General features: G+C 38.3%; 1 protein-coding gene across 1 annotated transcript in view; it reads right to left on the bottom strand.

Moving 5' to 3' along the window:
* Nucleotides 1-21,011, bottom strand: part of SH2D4B (SH2 domain containing 4B) — a 57,308-nt gene that overhangs the window by 26,078 nt on the left and 10,219 nt on the right. Inside the window, exons 2-6 of the mRNA XM_030951458.1 lie at nucleotides 18,164-18,323; nucleotides 16,924-17,071; nucleotides 9,215-9,359; nucleotides 1,623-1,830; nucleotides 470-597 (exon numbers count right to left, since the gene is read on the bottom strand). Of these exons, the coding sequence (XP_030807318.1) occupies nucleotides 470-597; nucleotides 1,623-1,830; nucleotides 9,215-9,359; nucleotides 16,924-17,071; nucleotides 18,164-18,323 (789 nt within the window). The remainder of the gene's footprint in view (nucleotides 1-469; nucleotides 598-1,622; nucleotides 1,831-9,214; nucleotides 9,360-16,923; nucleotides 17,072-18,163; nucleotides 18,324-21,011) is intronic.

Genomic DNA, 21,011 nt, shown 5'->3' on the forward strand with positions numbered 1-21,011 from the left:
AGCAAGAAACAAAAAATGCTCCCCAGTTTATAAAGTAAAACAATGATTAAAAAGATGTGAGTTCAAGTCATTCTTGCAAATCAGGTAAATCAAAAATTTGAACATCAGTCCTCTATCTACCACATAATTGTAGTATTTTCCAGGTAATTTTGGAGTTCTTCTTACCCTATCTTGGTTTCAGTACTCTCGCTTGACTTGCTATTTTGCAGCAACTATATTTTGGCCAAAATATTCCTGAAAAAAAAACTCTGGTGATATGAGTCCCACATTGGTCTACTTAATTAATAAAAAGAAAATAGGAAAATTGTATGCTAATAGTAGGAAAGATGCAAAAAATCTTGTTCTAACAGGCACTCGGTTTCACCATATCAGTAAGCTTTGCTTTTTTGGGATGGAAGCTGGCAAGATTAGTTTCCTGAGCAGGTGCTCACAGCCCTGTTATACAGAAAATGGGAGATCAGGGAATTACCATGGAACCACTGAGCAATCCTGTTGGTGCTCCTCTCAAAGCCAGCCCGCCGAGGGATCTGCTCCTCCTTGAACCAGCGGATGATGACGTCTCGGGAGAAGGGCCGAGCAGGGCGCTCCCAGATGTTACTGCACGCAAAGACAGAGCACAGCAGGGTGGGAAAACAAGGGACAGCATAAATAATGGTCTCTTTCTACATATTGACAAAACATACAGCTGCAAAATGGTCAGTGTAACTTCTGCTCAGTACAACTCACTGAACAACTTTTTAAAATTTGTTAAATTTACTTTGTGTTTTTACGGAAACCACAGCAGTGTGATTTTTATATTTTCAATGGCACCTTAAACATTTTCTTACAGAGCTTAAACTGAAAAAACAATTTACCACAATGAACATTTCAGTCAGCTTTCCTTTTCCACCTCATTTTTATTCCATTATAAATATTGACAAACAACTCTTTTTTCTTGAGTATATTCCTTTTTACTGGCAAAAAAATCTAAATCATGATCAGCTATAATACATTGTGTCTCCAAACAGGAAGCACTAAGCACAATAGAAGGAATGTTTCATTTAAACTTTTGTTTCCTTTGCATTCTCTGCTTGACAGCCTGCCGTACTCTTTCTACTACTTTCTATGTGTTTTAGTTAGTACGAATAATCCTCCAGTTTGAATTCTTCTCCTCTCCTGCAATTAGTTGTGCTCCCTAAACAGTCAAATGAAAGATTAATAAATATCAAAGATACTTGGTTTTGTCTGAAAAAAAGCCACAAAAAAATAAAAGTTTCTGAAAAATAGAACTGCTATCTGTAAAAAAAAGAAAAGAAAAAAAAAACTGTTAAGCAGCAGGCAGTTTTAGACTTGAGGCTTAAGGCATTTGTCCATTTGACTTCAGCCTCACATACTGATCTCATACTGCCTTCTCAAGGAGTCATCTCTGTGTGAATTCTAAGAAATCAGCCTGAAGATAAATGACATTTAGTTTGCATCAAATCTGTTTTTCTTTTCCTTTAAACTTTCTTTTTTCTGATCATAAGGAAATAGCAAGGCTGAGGACTCCCAAAACCTGAAGAACAGCTTGTTGAAATGGTAGGGATTGGAGAGGGAGCAATCCAAGAGAAAACTGTTTCAAAACCACTCCAGCACAAACCAACCTGGACGCTGCAGGAGACAGCAAAGGGCTCGCACTGTTGTTGTTCAGTTTGATGTCCTGATCATTGCTCAGGTTTGTCCCCTGGAACAAATGACTCAGGCCAGCCACCCTTCCCTTTTGAATGGCACGCAGGGACTGCCGTCGGTACTCGTCCCGCGCCCTGCGCGCTTTGTGGCTCCTCTCCTCGTCAGCAGCCTTGGAGCGGCGCACTGGGCAGAGTGAACGGGAGGAGAGATTGAGAATTACAAACAGCCATGGAGCCCTCTGCTTACAGCAGCTTAGTGACCTTATTCCTACGTGAGCTGGTTTTAAGAGTGTATAAATTGCAACACATTACCAAAGGCAGATAACTGGATGGCTTCCCTCATGCTTCAAACACAGGCCCACCTCTAGAAGGAGCCTCAATATCAATGATCTGACCACTACTGGCAATTAGTGAGCTTCTACATATTGTGATTAAATCTGACACTTCTTTTGGCTGTAATAAGAGAAATTCTGCTTGGGGATATCTTTTCCCCTGGAAGTGCACCAAGTTCTATGTTTCAAGAAAGGATGTTAATTACTGCTTTAAATTAAGTCTCTGTCTAACAGTGTTCTTGGCCACCATGACCATAACTAGAATTGAAGAGTCAACTCCCAAAATTTACCATTATAAAAACTGACATGTAGGTTGAACTTTGTCAGTGCTGTTTGCTTTCTGAAAGGCATACGTTTTCTTTGTCATGGTGCTTATAGTCACAGACATTTCCAACTTGAAATTCACAGTCTAAAAAGGGTTTCAGTAACAATGTATAAATTAACAGGCATTGGAGAGGGCATGCTGATGCTATGGATGGGGCTGCCTCACACTTCAGTCTCTGAAATTGTATATGGAGAACCGGAACTTGCACTGGAAGATTTAATACACACCTAACCATGGCACTGACCAGGGAGTTACCCATTTCTGTAACCTGCAATGAGACTGCTGTCCTGGCCACTGTGGCTCAGGCATCTTTCACTAAAGCTTCTTCATTTTAATGTTCAAACAATCCTGTCTTTGACATGGTATAACTTAAATGCACCAAGAATTCTACTGCAAATATTCATCATCTATCAGCTCTTTTCTGGTGCCTCAAGCCCTATTTGGATGATGTTTTTGCACAAATAACTGCAGGCAGGCAAATTATTCCAGTGCAAAACAAACCTTTAACATGCAGTGAAGCAAATATTAAAGAAGCTAGCTATGGCCTCCAGTAGCAATTATCAATCCTACCATGACTATCCTGGCTTAGATCATAGCCAGTTCATAAAGTGAACACTCCATTTCCTACTCCCCTGTGACTGTACCTGTGACTAGGAACGCATGATATAATACCAGACAGCTGCATTTCATTAGTCTGCTTGCATCTCTCTGGTTTACACTTCCAATTTAAAGCAAGCAGAAGTATAACTGGATTTAACTCCCAAATTCTAAGGTTTCATGGAATCAAGAAATAAAAGCACTCAAAGCCAAATGAAATGAAATAAAACCTTGTGGGCAAATGAGGGAAAGGGAAAAGACCTTTAAGCTGAGAATTATATAATATTATCATAAGCAGGAAGATATGCAGGACTAAAAGCTCATCAAGATAGCATAATAAACGAGTCATAGATGCTTCACATGTATACAACTGGCAGGATTTCAGTTTTACTTAACTACATACCCTGCAGCTTTGGCTAAACACAGTAACAAACAAATGCACAGCGCAGGAAACACAAGTAACAGACTTCACTATTTATCTTAGAGATCATTATTTTTAAGACTGGATAATGTCATTTACATATAGTGCTTCTATGGCTCCAGTATTTCTGTGATTTATCTCCTAGAAAGCCACTCCTAATGGTCACTTTAAAGATTAATTTTATGCTTGCAGCACAAGGAGAGACTGCAAGGAAGATGAGTGTGATGCAACTTTACAAGACATCTAGAAACCCTCCACTGTTTGCCACCATCACAATATTCAGATTGAGGCCAGAATGCCTGGAGCTTTCTAGGACTCTTTTCCACTGATGTACAGGCTGCCTGGCAATGAGAAAGGCAAGGTATCATGTTCCTCTTTCCTCAGTAATAGGCACTCTTTTCAATAGTCATTCCTATTGTATTTTTACTAGCCAACAAATCTGTACCATCAGAAGTCGGTGACCCAGACTATATTTTTCCAAACTATCAAATTTTAGTACTTCTTATCACAAATGTATGGCATGAGGTAGCATAGTTAAATATCAATAGCAACTGTTAAATATCAATATTCAGAAAACCTTTTGAAAGTATGACATGCAGCCCTCTCTATGCAGACATGTACATGTATGTATGTGTGTTTAAATTTATGTACATACTCGTACACGTGTGTATGTGTCTGTGCACACATAAGGATAGGGAAGGCTGCATACAGATATTGAGATTTTATATAAAGCCATACCAATCAGGAATATACAGAAAAGTTTATCACTACACCCCAGACAAAATTATATATACCACATGAACCATCCTCCCATACTGACACTTCCCACAAATTTATCTATCTTGAGAAAGTCGTTTAGAGTCGGAAGATAAATCTGGGTGTATTTTTGTAGGAAGTTTTTCTTAAAATAGAATTTCATTACTATTCATATTTTACTTTATGGCTTAGAACCATCTCACTAGGAAGGAGAACTTTATGTCTGGATCAAGTCTAGCACAAATATTTTAAGAAAGAAGAAGCCAAAATTCTATATTACTTGTATTCTTAGACATATCATAAGCTTTCCAGTAACAAGAAAGCAAAAGTAGTCAGGACTTCTAGCAATGACTTAAGTAGAAACAGATTCATTTTCTTAGCTGGCTGTCCTTTTACAGTCAGTTTACTTCTGTCATGACCCCTGTGAAAAACACTAGTAGTGTAGTCAGTCAGTATTCTCAGCGGGGAGATTAGATATCTGGAAAAAAACCTAAAAGCTCTGATCACCATAAGAGATCCATATATCTAGCATGAAGAATTACTACAAATAATAATAGAGACTCTACAGACTCTTACATCTTTCTTTTATGGGGAAATTAGGAATTTGTCAAGCCCATGGGAGATCTACAGTTCAGCCAGGTCCTGTAAGACCAGCTCCAAGACCAGTTTTCTTTTCTGGTGTTGGTGGTACCAACTACAGGTACAACCTCCAGTGCTCATAAAATGAAGAAATGTTGGCCCTTCTGGAACTGGAGCTTGTGCAGAAATGCCTGAGCTGCTCAGAGAGGTGTGTATCACTGTGATTGCAGCCTCAGCACAGCAGGCCAAAAATGGGTAACCAAGCCCTCCTGGAAAACTGGTAAATACATCCAAGACTGGTCCATGCTGCCATCATTATCTGGTTGTCATTACTAGAAATGAACAGTTCAAAGCCAGCTCAAAGATGTCTCTGTGACATGCAGTGTAAACATCCTCTCACCAACAAAGAGCAAAGCACAAAGCTGGGTATGCAGGGGCTCTTTGGGTCCTAGAGAGGTTGGCTTGGGATCACCTTGTTTTCCGTGAACAGTTTACGAGAATCTGTTCTGTTTCTATGCTAACCTAAGGTGCCTTTTGTCTTCTATACTTTCTTAGGATTGGGAAATCCCTATTAGCAGTTCTGGCAAAGTTCTAATACCAAATATTTTGATATAGATGAGGATTAATTCATACTGCACTGCAGCTGAACTTTATCAAATAATTTGTGAAAGACTAAGACCTCTCCATTTTCTATAATCTATTTTCTAAATCAATCTATTTTTGATTTACAGTCAGATATGTGAAAGCTGGAAAAAACCCAAACGTATGCTATGAATATCCATCGTAATTTAAATTTTTTTTATTTAAGCTTTCCTCTTGTTAAAAATTCTTGGAAGCTTGTTTATGAGCTATTCAAAATGACTAGCTAATAGATAAAATTCAATCTTCAGATTTTCTGAGAGCACATACAAATCACTCAGTGTTTCTTCCCTTTCCTAAGTGGAAAATATAACTTCCCACAAATACTCCACCATATGACTTCAGTTCAGCCATCTTATCTGAAAGCACATGAATAATCTCATTCTTATTCAACAGTGCACTGTGAGACTTATTGGAGTTCAGAGGGCACATATATGTAAGGTTGAGCACTTGCTTAGCTAATGCATAGCTGAACTGGGGACCACTCACTTTAAAATTCAGCATTTTATCAATGCTCCTGCCAGTAAACTCACTTGAATTTTTGGGGAACATAAATACCCAATGAATTCCTTTAAAAGTTAGGCAAAAATAAATTCATAGACACATTCGTAGAAGAACATAAAAATACAACAATATAAAAGAAGCTATAATGAGTCAGCTTGGTATCCTTCTTCCAAGAGAGACCAAAAGAAGGTGCTCAGGGAAAGGCAAAAGAATAGATCAACTCACTCACCTCTGCCTTCATTTTTACTGAAAAAATTTTTTTCTAGAGATGAATAAACCTGGTCAGATGGTATCTGAGCACTTCCCTACCTGATGCAGTTTGCAGGGCTTTGTAAGTGTATTAACAGAATGCCTTTTACAATATTCAATCAGATGAATATTCGTGCTACAGATTTTCCTATCATGTTTCACAGACACTTTTTTTGCTTTCTCAAAGAGAGGTCACACTTAAATAAACTAGAAACCTAAAAATGGGACAGCACACAGAAATGTCCAAAACTAATGAGAATACGTACCCTCTGCTGTCCAAGTTTAGCTTTGTTTTTCAGTTTCAAAAATAAGAGTTTTGAACAGTAGACTCTCTGAATAAGTCTTCCACAATTCATCTTTTCACTTGCCAACCAATATCCCTGCTCAACTTACTAGCTTACAACTGTCCTCAAAAATACCCCAATATATATCTTTTATATGAAATCAAAGTGTGTAATTGCTCTTTATTATTATTCCCTTTTAGCATTGATTTCCCAAATTATTCTATACTTGTTATTTCGTATACTAAAAGCCAAAATCATGTATTTCAGTTTACACAGTAGTTCTGTGGGCCATTATTGTTCTCTGGCAAACAGCAGAAGCAAACTGAACTGAACAACAGAAACTAATATTAGCACCGCTTTGATTATTGCCTTGGCAATAAACAGCTGAGGGATAATGTGATGGGGAGAGATGAATCCCCGTCACATTCTGAATTCCACTTACTAAACAAATTAGTAGTGTCATCAATATCATTGCTACATTCCTCTCCCCAGCACCTGCTCTAGCACTACTGTTCCCCTGCAGCACTGAGCCCCAACTCTGCGGAACAGAGCAGGGCTCACTTCAAGGAGGTAAGACCCAAAAAAGCCTGGCCTTGCTCCTAATTGACAATATGGTTGCCACTGCAGGTTTGTACTGGCAAAAAATGTAAATACTACATCTGCTTGTAATTCTCTTATGCATTCATGCATTTATTTATTGCTTAGAAAAGCTAACTTGTGGACAGCTTTGCCTAACTTCACTAAATTTCCCCTCAGTGCCCCACAGGAATATTGCAGACAAAATGGAAGGATTATCATAAAAAGAAAAATATATCTTGAACTGAAATAAAAAATGAAAAATCTGGTGAACCTGAGGTACTAACTAATTTCATAGCAATTTTAGATGTTCCCACTTCCAAATATTTGTTGCTATCTGCTACACATTTTGGCTCCTGCGGTAAAGTTAAGGAAATGGGAGATGTTAATACACCTGAGGAAACTCAGTGCAAAGTTTGATAGCACAGTCTAAACCAGCCAGCAACTGGTCTCAGAGAAGGCACTGAACACTGCATCTTCTTATCTTCAGTTCTTACCCATTTGCTAATGGAGCATGGTTCTTCAAACCAACAGGGATAAATTGAGACACTGAGATAAGCATAAGAGGATAAACAAGGATATGGAACCCTCCAGTCATTAGTCTGCAGTTAGTTTAATGCTAAATCAATTATTGCTAACAGCATAACTCTGGCAGCACAGAATTTACAGCAGGCTGCAAACCCAGCAGCAGGAGAGAAGGTGCTGAGGCAGAGCAGCTGCTGGTGACCAGGCTCAGCAGCTCTGAGCCACCTGAGCTGCTCTCAGTCACCTCTGGCTGAGGGGACAGGCCTGCAGGCACACAGACTGGAGGTGGTAGAATTCCTCTAGAGCATACAGAGTATACCAAAGCTTTCACAAGCACTGGGGGCAGACTATCCCCACCAGCATGTGATGCAGTCACAAGTGTTTTAACAGACAAAAAATGTCATTACAGAACTTCTGGTCAAAACTTTCCATAGCTTATTCCTTTTCCTCCCTCCCTTCTCCCATAATTATTCTACTGCATTTTTGATGTCTATCCCTGCACAAACAGCATTCCTCAAGAAAACAGAGGCAACAAAACATCAGTTACCTCATTAATGCAATAGTAAGAAAATAATACCTGGTTTTAGTATTGTTTGTAGTATTTTGTTTTATTTCAATGCAAAGGTAACCTGGATTACTTTTTTTCTTTTAACATTATGATTTAAATATATTTTCTTTCCTTATATAGTACCAAAGAAATCCTAAAGTACATAATACCATCCTCTATGCTGGGTTGCCAGCTGATGCTGATTTTCTGCAGACCTAAAGGGCTATTTTTCCCTCAACTGACTTTACTCTCACATACCCAACAGAAACTGACAGAAAGTTAGTTTTCCTTTCCATATACACATGTACACCTGGATTTAGATAATTCTCCAGAAAATAATTACTTTATCTTTATTGACAGTGTGATATGCAGAGGTTTTGTTGATCAAAATTAACATACTCTGTTATGAGCTTGGAAAATGGCACCAGTGTATCATATAGATTTAATTCATCTTGTACAAAATGATTCATTATCAGATCAATTCCAGGTAATAGCACTACAGTAATTAGTCCTCAGGAATTAATGAAGTGATGACTAAAGCCATAAAATAAACTAACTGTATATTTTGAAATTTATTCATGATGTGGGCCATTACTTATCTACAGTACTAATGTATGCACCTATATAATAATATAGTTGTTCTGTTACTTATACACTTTTTAAAATCACCAAAACATTGAAATTAATCACAATTATTATATCCATAAAGAATTTCAGCCTATCTAAAAAGGAACAGTACTTCCATAGAATGAGATCATCATCATCATCAGGTGGTTTTTTAGAGCAACAATCTAAGTATGATTTACTGTAATCTTTTGGTATGAAGTGAGTTTCAGCATTGATATCATAGCTTCACCCCACTACCATATGGAAGCAATTAAAATACTGATGAAGAAAGATTCTATCTATTCAAAGATAGCTGAGGACAAGCTGTCAAAATAACTGTGCCCTCAGTTATTATTACTAAGCCAAAACTGTTAATTAAGTACATTAGACAGAATTTAATTATCTCAGTCATTGTACACAAAAACTTTTCTATAAGGCATTGACACAGATTCAGGAAGAAATCCAAAACTCCTGTTTCTAACTTTAAGCTGGCAATTTCCACCAAAATAATACAGCACTTTGTATTGCTCTAGGTAGGAGATTTGTTGGCCACACCTTCTCCATTCTGCAATTGTCCTTTAATCTGCTTTCAGAAATACATGAGTGCTGTGGAGGAAGTTTTACTCACACTGTTCTTCCCACTCCTGGTCATCGTCACTGTGCTGACTGTGCTGCTGAGCTTGCTTGAGGCTCAGGTACAGCTCCTTTGCCCGGATTTCTTCCTGCTGCCTGATTAGTTCCTCACCTTTCTGTCTTTCCTCTTCTTCTCTTTTCTAGAGAAAACAAAGTAAGCCACAAGTGACTAAAGAGGAAGAATGTGCCAAAAGTTGAAACGCTGCTTCAGTTGCTCCCTATCACAGAGAAGCTGCTTTACCCTGGACAAATCACAATCTCTTCTAACTTTGGGCTTCTCACCTCTCACAAGGGGCATCACTGAATTTTCCCACCTCTTAGGAATTCCTGAGGAGGGTACATTTTGAGACCATAGGTATCAAAGGAATGAGGAACATGCAAGGATCTATGATCTGAAAACTATACAGAAAACATTTTATCACGTGGTACCAAAGCCTGTGCTATTCTCCAGGCTGTAAGCAAAGCTTGGTTTAAGCCCATGTGTACTCCCATTGAAGATACTGCTGCCTTTGAGCACTACACACATCATCCACAGAACCTTAGAACTCAGGAACTGATTTATTGCTGCTCTTGGTTTAGCAACTCTCCCAGTTATCATAACCAATACAGGGAATAATATCAATACAGGGAATAATATTTTCCAAAAATTAAGATCACTACATTCTGGAGGGAAAGGCAGATCCTTCAGCACAAAACAGACACTTTGTAAAATGTAGCTAAGAGTAGCAAGCCAAAAAAGTTCCCTTACAAGAAAGCCTTAAAAGAGATGGAAATTGAGAAAGATTGCTTTTTCAGTTGGCCTCCCTCACATTATCAATAACATAGGAGCTCAATTAATGCAGAACTAGGAATCTGTATGTTTTCCAATGAGTTTTCCCAAATTCCCTAGGTAGTGAAGAAGCAGATTTAAATCATATAGTTTAATTGAAGCCCAAAACCCTCAAAACTGAACTTCATTAAGTGTTATTCATATTATTGAAATAACTTGAATTACAAATAAAAACAGTTTTTATTTAATTTTATAATGGAACCAGCACTATACCCTTATGGGTAACAAACATACAGGTGAGAATTTTTTTATAAATCCCTGAGTAAAATTAACCTGAATTACTATCCTGGTTACCTGACCTAAACTATAAGTACAGGAAACCCAGGTAGATTGTTGCAAAATGTTAATCCTATGAAATTTTTAAGGTGAAGGTTAAGCTTCCAGCCCTTAATGTTATATGGTTCTGTGAACAATACATTAGACTGCTCTTACTATTTCTAAGAAATAAAAGCCTAGTATTGTTCTTCAGGCAATTCTAGTGCTACTATCTTGAATTATTTCTAGCATCATCCTTCCATTGTTATTTCCTGGCTCCTAAAAACATGAGCTGAGTGGACCATTCAGTAATTTTGAGAAGTCAATGCTTTTAGACAATGCTAATTTCAAAGCCAAGCAGCTTCCTCAGAAAAAAATAATTTTTTTTAATATCTCTGTAGAATTAGGGATTGCACATTTTAGCTGCAAGTAAATAGTTCTATTCTCTTCTTGAAAAAAATATGAGATCAACTGTTCTTTATTCTTATGAGGAGAATATTTATTCACTTAGCTTCACTACCTAAAAAAATTCAATACATGCAGTCTATCCTTCAGGAAAATGGACAGACACAGAAGCAATCCTGGGTTATCAGAATATTTTCTATTCAACATCTTAAACCACAAGGTAAACTCAAAATAGAGAAGGGGGGAAAATCAATCTCACTGCAGTTTCCCTGAATCACACAACAGTTTTGCTGTAAGTTTGGGCTTGTTTCTTAATGTAGCTGTTGTTGAAACATTTCTAGTAAAAAGATGGAAGGATCTAAGAAAACCAAAAAGCACCCCCACACAACACCAAAACCTAGAATTCAAGTAGAGTTTGCGTTCTTAATGGAAGGCAACAATGCCAACTAAGAAAATTCTTCCTTTTTAACTGAAAAGGAAATTTAAGGCAAAGAAAAGATAACCAAAGCTTAACATGGGCACTTGATTCTGAATTCACCAAAACTTTTTTGCATAATTTTCCTTTTTACAGAAAGAGGAGATTTAAATTGTATTTATTAAATTAGTGCACAGATGTGCAGGTATATTGTCCAACTCCTTCAAGGTGTGTGTGAGAAGAAACAATCCTTGCTTGTATGACACAGGAAAAGACAATCATCCTTTGTCAAGTACAACTAAACAGTGTGTGTTTGTATTTAAAATTAACAACAATTGAACTTTTCACATTTACTCCACTGGAAGAATACAGCAAGCAGCTTGTCTGCTTCGCCCCAGGAATCTAATCCTGCACATCAGAGCTGGGAGTGAAGAGCTGTAATATCTACAAACACCATCTTCTGCCTGACAGTTGAGAGAGATTGTACTCTGTGCCTGACCCTTTTAGCTCTGCCAAAATAATTAGGAAGTGACAATTCACTTCAGAGTTGCAAATTGTTGAGAAATACCAAGCTGCTGAAACAAATCACGCTGGCATTTCAACAGGCAGCAGTAATCCTCTCCAGCCTTTACTCCACTGGAGAATTTGAACATGCTAAATGATCTTATATATCCTCTGGCAGTTGAGAATTTACTACAAACTTGTTTCTGTCTATGTGTATCTCACTATGTTTGACAGCTTTACTTTGAGCAGCTCTAAATAATATTTAACATTAGCCATGGTTAAGTTTTAATGTTTTAGTCCAAGGCAGATGAAAGGAGATTAGGTCATCATTTTGGTTTTGCTGCAGAAAGATTTAAAAAAATACACTGAGGAAAAGGTAAAATAGAGTAGTGGGGTTTTTTACAGAGGAAAACTGGGCTTCTGGCTGCCATAGCTCTTGGGGTCTTCCTGGTGAGTCTTACAGGTTGCAGGGCAGCTGAATGACCACCCTCCTGCTACCCATGGCAAAACCCACACGGTGTGCTTGTTACAACAGCCCTCTCTGAAGCAAATACCACCTGGGATTCTCTCAGAGCCTCAGGCTGGCAGGAAGTGACTTTGGCAGCCCTGAAGGCTGCAGCCAGCTGGATGCACTACAGCTGCATTGAACCTCCTGAGCCCACTCAGCAACCACCTGGGCCAGGCAAGAGAGTCAGGGCTCCTAAAACACAGCTGAGAGCCCTCAGGGACTCCCTGCTCTGAGGAAGGAAATCTGGAAACCCCAGGGTCACCAGCTGCAGCACAGGCTGCTTTCAGCAAGGCTGATACAGCCAGCTGAGTTCAGAGATCAGACATCTCTCCAGTCTCACCTGACAGGTGCCAACAGTGCTCTGAGTAAAGGCAGAAATATGTCCAACTCCTTCCCAGACTTTTTCTGAGAAAATTCTCTCACTTGCATCAGAAAAGAAAGTGTTTGCAGAGGCATTATTTTTTTCTCCACTTCCAGTGTCTCAAAAGGCACACAGGCTTTGCATCTCTTCACTGTGCATGCATTTGCACAAACATATGAACTGCACTCATGCTTTATGCAGGAGCTACAAGATTTCTGCCATGAGCGTGTCCCAGGACATGCTATTCACACATCTCATACAAGGAGGTACCAACTTACTCTGATCACAAAGACCCTGTGTTCCATAAGCTGGAAAGCAAAGCTAAGGACTGTTCCTGGCTGGGAGAGATCTGATATTTACTGCACATGCTGGAACAGGCTCTGCTCATGTAATTTGCCATAGATTCAGTCACCATCTACTTAAAGTTTGTCTCTGGAGCTTAGAGGCTCTTCACAGCTTGAATTCCTAACATGTAAGCTACCTTCATTAGTGGTTCAGATATTCCCACTTATCCATGGAAAACACCTGAGCTTTGCTAGTTTTTGCCAGCAACCCAGACTGAAGAGAGTGGCTTCAGAAGCACAATCACTACTGATGTCACTGAGGAAGATATTTTCCTTTAAAATTATTATCAATTAGAAGTAGGTTAGATAAAACCTGAACACCCAGTTCCCAACCAAAACTAACAGCTTCCTCATTTACAATATTGTTCAAAAGACAACAGCATAGGGAAAAAAGAATTATTGAATTTTGGTGACCCAAAAGGAAGCAAAATGAATTATTGTAATTGCCATTGAAATAACCCAACTAAGGCACTTTCAGAATGAAGTGGGTGCTGAACTCCAGCAAGAAGCTGTTGTCGTATTCCTAGATTATAAATATGCTGTCTTTGGGAAAGAGCTCAATGTTTTCTTGGCACAGCAAAGCACAGAGCTGAACTTACAGCTTATTTGCACTTGGAGATAACAGTGCTTGACGTTTACTTGGAGACAAGAGTTTTTTTCAGATCAAGACAGAATGCTCACTGCTCTATCATAAGAAGCCCACAGTACTCCAAATGGCTATGGTGACAGTTCACTGTATTCCTAAACTCTACATCTGGCAGCAATTTTCTGAAGAATCAGGTCCACAGCACTTGGGGGCACAGTAAAGCATTCAGGCATGCATTGAAAGCTTATCCAAGCTCAATAGAAAGTGTATTCTTTCTACTGAGCATAAGGTTAATTAGATATTTCCTGAACAGAAGCACTAATTGTTCTGTTCTCTGAACCTATCTTCTTTGATGAGACACATTTCATCTCCCAGGGAATTTTTAAGAAGCAATCCAGCTCTGCTGTCAACTGTGCTTATATTATTAAATTTGGCAGGTATCGGATGTTGTCATAAGGAGAGTACTTTGCTATTAATATTCTCCTGCTTTATGTAGACCATATGAAGACTGAACTGAGTGATCTCTTTTATTTCTAAATGTAGCTGAAGGATACCCACCCCTGGCTCGATGACACTCACATCTTCAATTTGCCTTAGCTCTGCACATTGTTCAGACTCTTAATGACAGCTACTGATAACCATAGAAAATTATGCCTATGAGCTCCTAGTCTTTGTGAATTAGCAAAAAGATTAATGATAGTAATTGGCTTTCTTATTTGTCCTTTGCAATAGGTGCATGAAAGAATAGCTGTCCTTAAACTGCAAAAACTAGAGTAGTCAACGTTTATATTCTAGCATCATAAATTAAAGGCAATTCTGCTTAGAAACACCGAGGAAAGCAATACTTTTGGAATAGTGTTGGAAAAAGGAAATAGGGATCATCACTCACTCCGATATGTAAGATGTCATTTATCTAGTGCAGACAGCCCGAACGTCCCATGATTGGTCAAGAGGAATAAAAGCTTCTTAGAAAGGAGTTTTTGTGACACAACATGGTTAGAAATGAAACATGCCAGCAGAAAGGAGACAATTTCAATTTCCCAAGTCGAACTGCTTCAAGAGGATGAAGCATTAGCAAAGACTGGACTTTCCATGCCTCAGTCTGGAGACCTCTTTAAACATGGTCTGGTCATCATCACAGAAGGATGATTACCAGTATGTTAAATATTTTAAATCTGTTGAAGCAAGCTTGCTCCCTGATCTACATCAAATTCCACACCCTTTTCTTCAATCTATCAATTACTTCTGTCATACATCAGTAGATTCATTAATTCATCTTTTTCCCTGAACCTTAGTTGTATTCCTTCCTTCTAGTTGGACGTGGGTGCCAGAAACACAACTTTCTTTCCCTGTCTATATACCATGCACAATGTACAAGATCTGATCTTTCAAGAGTATGTAACAGATAAGCTGCTTTTCTGAGTAGCAAAGGAGTGGTGTCAAAGTACCAGGAATCAATCCTGCATTTGGATTTCTGCTGGTGGAACCCTATGCCAGACCAAGTCTCTCCCAGCAGATCTCAGATTATAGACCTAATTGAAGAGCCTATGCTGAAAGTGGAATTAGACTCTGTTATTGGATTAATACAGGAAATTATGGGGAACGCTTGATAAAGGGCATTTGAAGAAACAATCACTGCATCATATCTGGTTTCCAAACTAATTCTTTAAGTCAGGAGTTTCTTTCAGCTGGGTCTTGTTTTGAAAACTTTGGTCCATTTATTTAAATTTTTGCAAATTCTATCTTCAGACGCTTGATTTAAGAGAAACCATTGGGAAAGAAACAGTTTCTGCTTCCTTAGCAGAACAAATACGTTGGCAACTTTAGGAAGAGAGATGGAGAAGCCCTGGCCAAAGTTAAGTATTTTAAATTCAAAGCAGAAACTGAACCATAATCTCATCCCACTTCCAGCAGTGCTCCTACCAGCCGCACAGCTGGATGGAGGACACCTGCTCATGTCCTGGCAAACAGTGGAAACACAGATCACTGTGACATTACCTTTCCATCAATATGAACATGAACAGAATTTAGAGCCATTCCTTTTCATTTTATCAACAACTGAACAACTAGTTTCCCTTAATAGAAAGCTGTGAATACTGGCCACTGAAAGTCTCAGAAGTTGCTCACTCTACTCTTTGAAAAAGTCTCTTTGAAACAGAACAGTAACAGTGAGCTTGTGGACATTTTCCCCATCAAGTGTCCTGTGAGTCAGCCACATAGACATGAGTGAACACTGTCAGCCTTTGTTCAAGAGGGCTTTACTTTCCAGAGAGCAGAGGAAAGAGTGTTTAATTAGTTGCTCTGCTCATTATTCATACATTAATAAAGCAGAAAGGTATACTTTCATTACTCATTGGCATCATATTTCAAAGGCCCCATTCTCTCCTGTGAATTCAAATTAATTGTGGAAAGGTAAATCAGCAACTCTATGCAGCCTCCTCTGCAGGAGCTGCCCTGGCTTTGTGCTCCACAACCACCTCAAATACCAGGCCCACAGTCTGCAGAGTGACAAGAAATTTGCTATTTGCAATCAAACCACATAAACTTAACACTAAGTTTTCAGCATACCTCCCATCACAAAGGGGCAATGGGAGAAGTCTATCCCCTCTTTCTATACCTTAAATCACTGCACCAGGAAAGGAAGAAAAGATACAGCGAGCTGTCAGCAGGGGAGAGGAGAGTGAATGGAAGTTACTGGATCCTCAGAGTCAGATTTTCTAAAGCTTTCTCCATGGAAACTCAGCATCACCAGTTGTGTGCAGTCCCAGCATGCACATCCCAGTCTCAGAGGACTGTCATGACATCTCTACATGAACCCATTATATTTCACTTTTGCATTTTTAAACAAGTTTTTATCTTTATCAAATAATATGAAAAGGGTGGACAGATGTGTTTCCTATTTAGTTTTGAAATTGCTATTTTCAACTAAAAAATGTGAAAAAAATATTATTTCCAACAAACATTAAAATATCGTAACTGAGCTCATAAAAAGTTCATTGTAAAGTCAATAAAAATCAAGCAAATTAACTTCTCCCAGAAAAGCCAACTGGACTTTTCCCATATGTTGAGTAGGGGAAGGATCCACCCCTTATTATTTTGAAGGAAGTAGTGACACAGTTTTGAAGTTCATTATGTGAACAAACTCATTCAAAATACACAGAATACATTGTAGCAAACTAACTTAAAATGAGATCTTTCCCAATTGTGCATTTTTTTTCCCCGGATGATTCATCCAGCACAGCTGACTGAACAATTCTGTTAATGTGTGAGCTGAATAACCAGTTTGATTGTTCTGGCACTTCTGAATGAGACCTGTAATTTTTTCTCATTGCTCACCCAGCTGTTCTGCTGAACACCATGTAGCTATCTGTACATTCCAGAATGAAAAATTACAACTCTGGATTTTAAAGCTTATTAATAAGCATGCACTGAAGGTGACAAAAACTGTGAATCTATATGAAAACACTAAAAAAACCCCTAAGTGTCTCTATGCAAACCTTCAGTTCCTCCTGAATTTTTTCTTCCTCCAGTTTGGCTGCTTTCCGATCCTCCATTTCTATTTTCCATTTTTCTGCCACTATTCTGGCTTTTTCTTGAGCCATAGCATCACGGAATTTCTTTGTTATTTCAGCTTCCTTTTGTCTCCTTCAGAAAAGGATGTAAAAACAAAAATTTAATGCACTAATTTTCTTAAATTGAGGATCAATGCATATTCACTGCTTGCAATAAATAATTAGCATAAGACTTCAAGGAAAGATGCAAGCAAAAAATTAAAATGTATTTAACAAGAGACCTACCACAAATCATATTTGAATAAACCATCCAGAAAGCAGACAATTTACAATTTTTGATAAATTATTAATTAAAATGGCACTTCTAAGTTAGACAAGTACTTCTTGGATGTCTTTAAGTCATACCTTATATTTTTCTATTAGTCTAGCAAAGCATGGTTGGGAATTTACTGTCTTTCAAATGTAAAAATTTAAAAATATCTCCCAAATTCTTATGTTAGATTCTTATGCTAGTTTATTCGTATTGACAATGTAAAAGGAATTCAGAGCACAAGTTGGAAGGTTTCAATTCCTGCTTAAATATGCAAGCACTCAAAGCAAGAATAATCTCATATGAAAAAGGATAACATAGAATAACCTGATATTAAAGAGTCACTTTTCAGTGCTGCACTACAAAGGGAAGTGTGTGAGGCAGGTGGCCTAATTTCTAAAAATATCAATCACCAAAACACTTTTGAATCTCCCCCAAACCTGGAAGAGGCCCTGCTAGAAATAGCCGCATGGCACTTTGTATAATGAGTTTTAAACTGCTGGAATAAAAATTAATACAAGCAAATTGCAAATAAAACCAATTTCAAAAAGGATTTTATGTAGTAAACCCCCATTGTGGGCTCTGAACTGTGATATAACAAACATATCTAATTTAATCATCTTAAAACCAGACTGCTTCATTTTTCTTTATTTGCAGGCTGGTCAATGGTTTAGCTAAATTCCCAAGAGAGAAAAAAGTTGGCACCACTGTTTTTGCAAATAGGATTTTTGACTTTCAATATTCAATAAAAGCAAAATGACATTTTTAACACACTGGAAACCTGACAAGCAAGTGGAAGCAAACGTTCACAAAACATACTTACCAGTTTTACCTACCATTACCTGCCACCTTTCTACAAGGTCATGCCTCCCATTATGCCAAGTGGACCCTGAACTCAGACTCTTAAATCCTCACCATAGCTCTTCTGCCTCCTTCTGTGCCTGCAGCCTGGCCCGCTCTGCTATGAGCTCCTCCGAGATCTGCTCGTAGGGTTTGTCCCCCGGGGCTTCTCCCATCACCCAGACCCAGACCTCACCGTCCTGGCCCCGCAGCCACTGCACGCGCTTGCCGTTACCTGCAACACCACCGAGAACACACCACAACGTAAGCACTGCCTCAAATCCTGCACAAACAGACGTGAAAGGGTGCGAAAACTGCAACTTAGAAAACATTAAGCTTGCCATTTACAATTCTAAAGACAACATTGCTCAGAGGTCCAAAGAAATCTTCAGATTTGACTAAATCATGTCAAATGCTGGGGAAAAAAAATAACAAGGTTTTCATGCTGAGGATTACCCAATCTTTAAAGACTCACTGTCTCAAAGAAATAAAAATTATTAATTCAGGCATGCATTTCCCAGAATTCCAGTATTATAATCCCTTTTTAATTGCTATATTTGCTCACTTCACTCAACAAGGGATTAATGAAGAGCATGGAAAAAGAGATGGGGCAAAACCAATGAGTGATATTATGTGACTAAAAATGCTTTGTGCACAAAGAATGCCCCATGTTCAACAGGTAGAAAAACTTCATAGGAACACCTTCAAAGAATGCAGGAATTTCCTGCTCCCACTGTGTGAAGCAGGAGTTTCAGGGAGTCTGCATACTCGGAGCACACCACTCAGTGCTGCAGAGCCTATTCTGCTCACAGAGGCAATTGAAAGGGATTAAATTTCTGGTTCAGTTTTCATGACACTAACTACACAAAAATCTATGGTTACTGTGTTGACAGAGTGATTTTAAGAACACCACAAAAGGCCCGAGAGCTCTTTACAAAACAGACTGCATTTGGTGAGCCATCAAATACAAGAACCAACTGTAGGACTACAAAGGTCACTAGATCCTACCCGAACCCATTTTAATAGTTATTTACATTATCTGACTTAGTGTGGTTTAATGTTTTCCTTCTGCTTTTATAAATACAACTGTCAATTATTATAAGCATTTTAAAGGTTCATAATAAGGAATTTGTAGAAACACCTCTTATGCATCAATTTTTATGTTTCATTTCTTGCAAATTTCTTGAAACTGTCCTCCACCAAAGGAGATTCTGCCACAAAGACCGTTACCAAATGAATACTGGATTTATTTCAAAGAATTCAGACTACAAGGACATAAAGGGTCAGCAGTTTTCATCATTCCTTGTATATTATAGTCTCCTAGATTTCATCCTCTCGCCCAAACATTGATATGAGAAATTTGTGCATCACAAAAGGAAACTTCTAAATCATTATCTTGTAAAGGGAATCCTGACTCATTTGAAAACATGAGGAAATGGACAGAGCACCATTTTCCTAAGGAGTTTGTCTCCCGTGTTCCCATAAGAGTTAAAAAAAAACCTGTCCTATTTGAACAGGCAGGCTTTTCTTCCACTTTTCCTCCATCTCTCTCTAGCAGCATCAGCTTAGCTACTCTCACCTTAAGCTACCACTTGTTCTGTGTGAGGACATATCCATTTAACCGGATTAAGTTTCCCAACGCACAATCAATAAAGTGTTTCTGACATCCCAGGCTGAAGGCAGAAAACTGCAGGAGGCAGTGGAGTTGGGGCTGTTGACAGCAGCAGTGTCAGCACCAGCCCACACTCACAAGTGTTGACAATCCAGACTGAAGGCAATGAATGGATCAGATCTCACCATGAAAGCTGATATTCTATATCAAATTTGAAAATGTAATTTATACGAATCCCCAGCGTTGGCCTAACAGTACTAACTTCAAAGAGAGGTGGAAATTTAAGCTAATAGCGTTTTCCTTCAATAACTCTCAAAAGCATTTGCTCTTTCACAGTCTATCAGATTATGTCTCAGGTTATAAATGTGAATGTATTTTATTGTGGTTCTTATTTTGTACATTGTGTTCCTGTCAACACAACATTTATTTTGAACTTGTATTTTTTGGATACAGCATTAGAATACCATCTGCTGAGACTTGACTGGCCATATCACTACTTGCCCACAAGGTTTTCTCCTGCTGCAGTTCCTGGTAAAGTGTGGAAAGTAGGTTTTCTCCTACTGCAGTTCCTGGTGAAGTTCCTTGAGAAGTATGGAATGAGTACTCCCAGGAACACTAATTCCATAAAACCAAAGGCAGATTTTGTTTTAAAAGCACAACATGTCTTCTTTCTTGTGAGGAAGCTGAATATCCTAGTTTCTCTCCTTTATTTAGTGCATTAAAGAAAAGATTACAAATGACACCCCTTATATTAATTGATCTGTACTATAACCGGTGGATACAAAATACTAGTCCAGTTCTGAGACAATTTCACTATTTCTATTCATTTATGAGCTTACCAGAGGGAACCAGGAATGAAAAAAAATATATATAACTTTTCAGGTAAGCAGACAAATTTTATCTTTGCTTCACTCAAGGTTTTCTGTGCCAAAGGTTTATTAATGTGTTTCTCAGAGGCACAACTAACCCATTGCAACCCAGCCCAATAAAATAAAAGCTGATTTGTAGATGTGTCTTGAGAAATTGTTCTTTCCTCTTTTAAAACAATGGATCTTTTTTATAAAGTTCTAGCCAGTAGATGTATAAACTCCTTTGAAACCATCAGTATTGTTGGTTCAGCGCTACACACAGTACAGAACTCTACTGTATATGCATAAAGTACATGCTCAAATATAGTCAAAGCTGAAAGATTTGTGTATTAAACAATCTGGCAATTTCAACCTTCAGCATTAAACAGACAGACCCCCATATATATAGATATATATATATATAATTTTAAAATAATTCAGTTTGAGCACAGATGCTCTAATT

The sequence above is a fragment of the Camarhynchus parvulus genome, chromosome 6 (genome assembly GCF_901933205.1).
Source record: "Camarhynchus parvulus chromosome 6, STF_HiC, whole genome shotgun sequence".
In the NCBI taxonomy this organism is placed as follows: domain Eukaryota; kingdom Metazoa; phylum Chordata; class Aves; order Passeriformes; family Thraupidae; genus Camarhynchus; species Camarhynchus parvulus.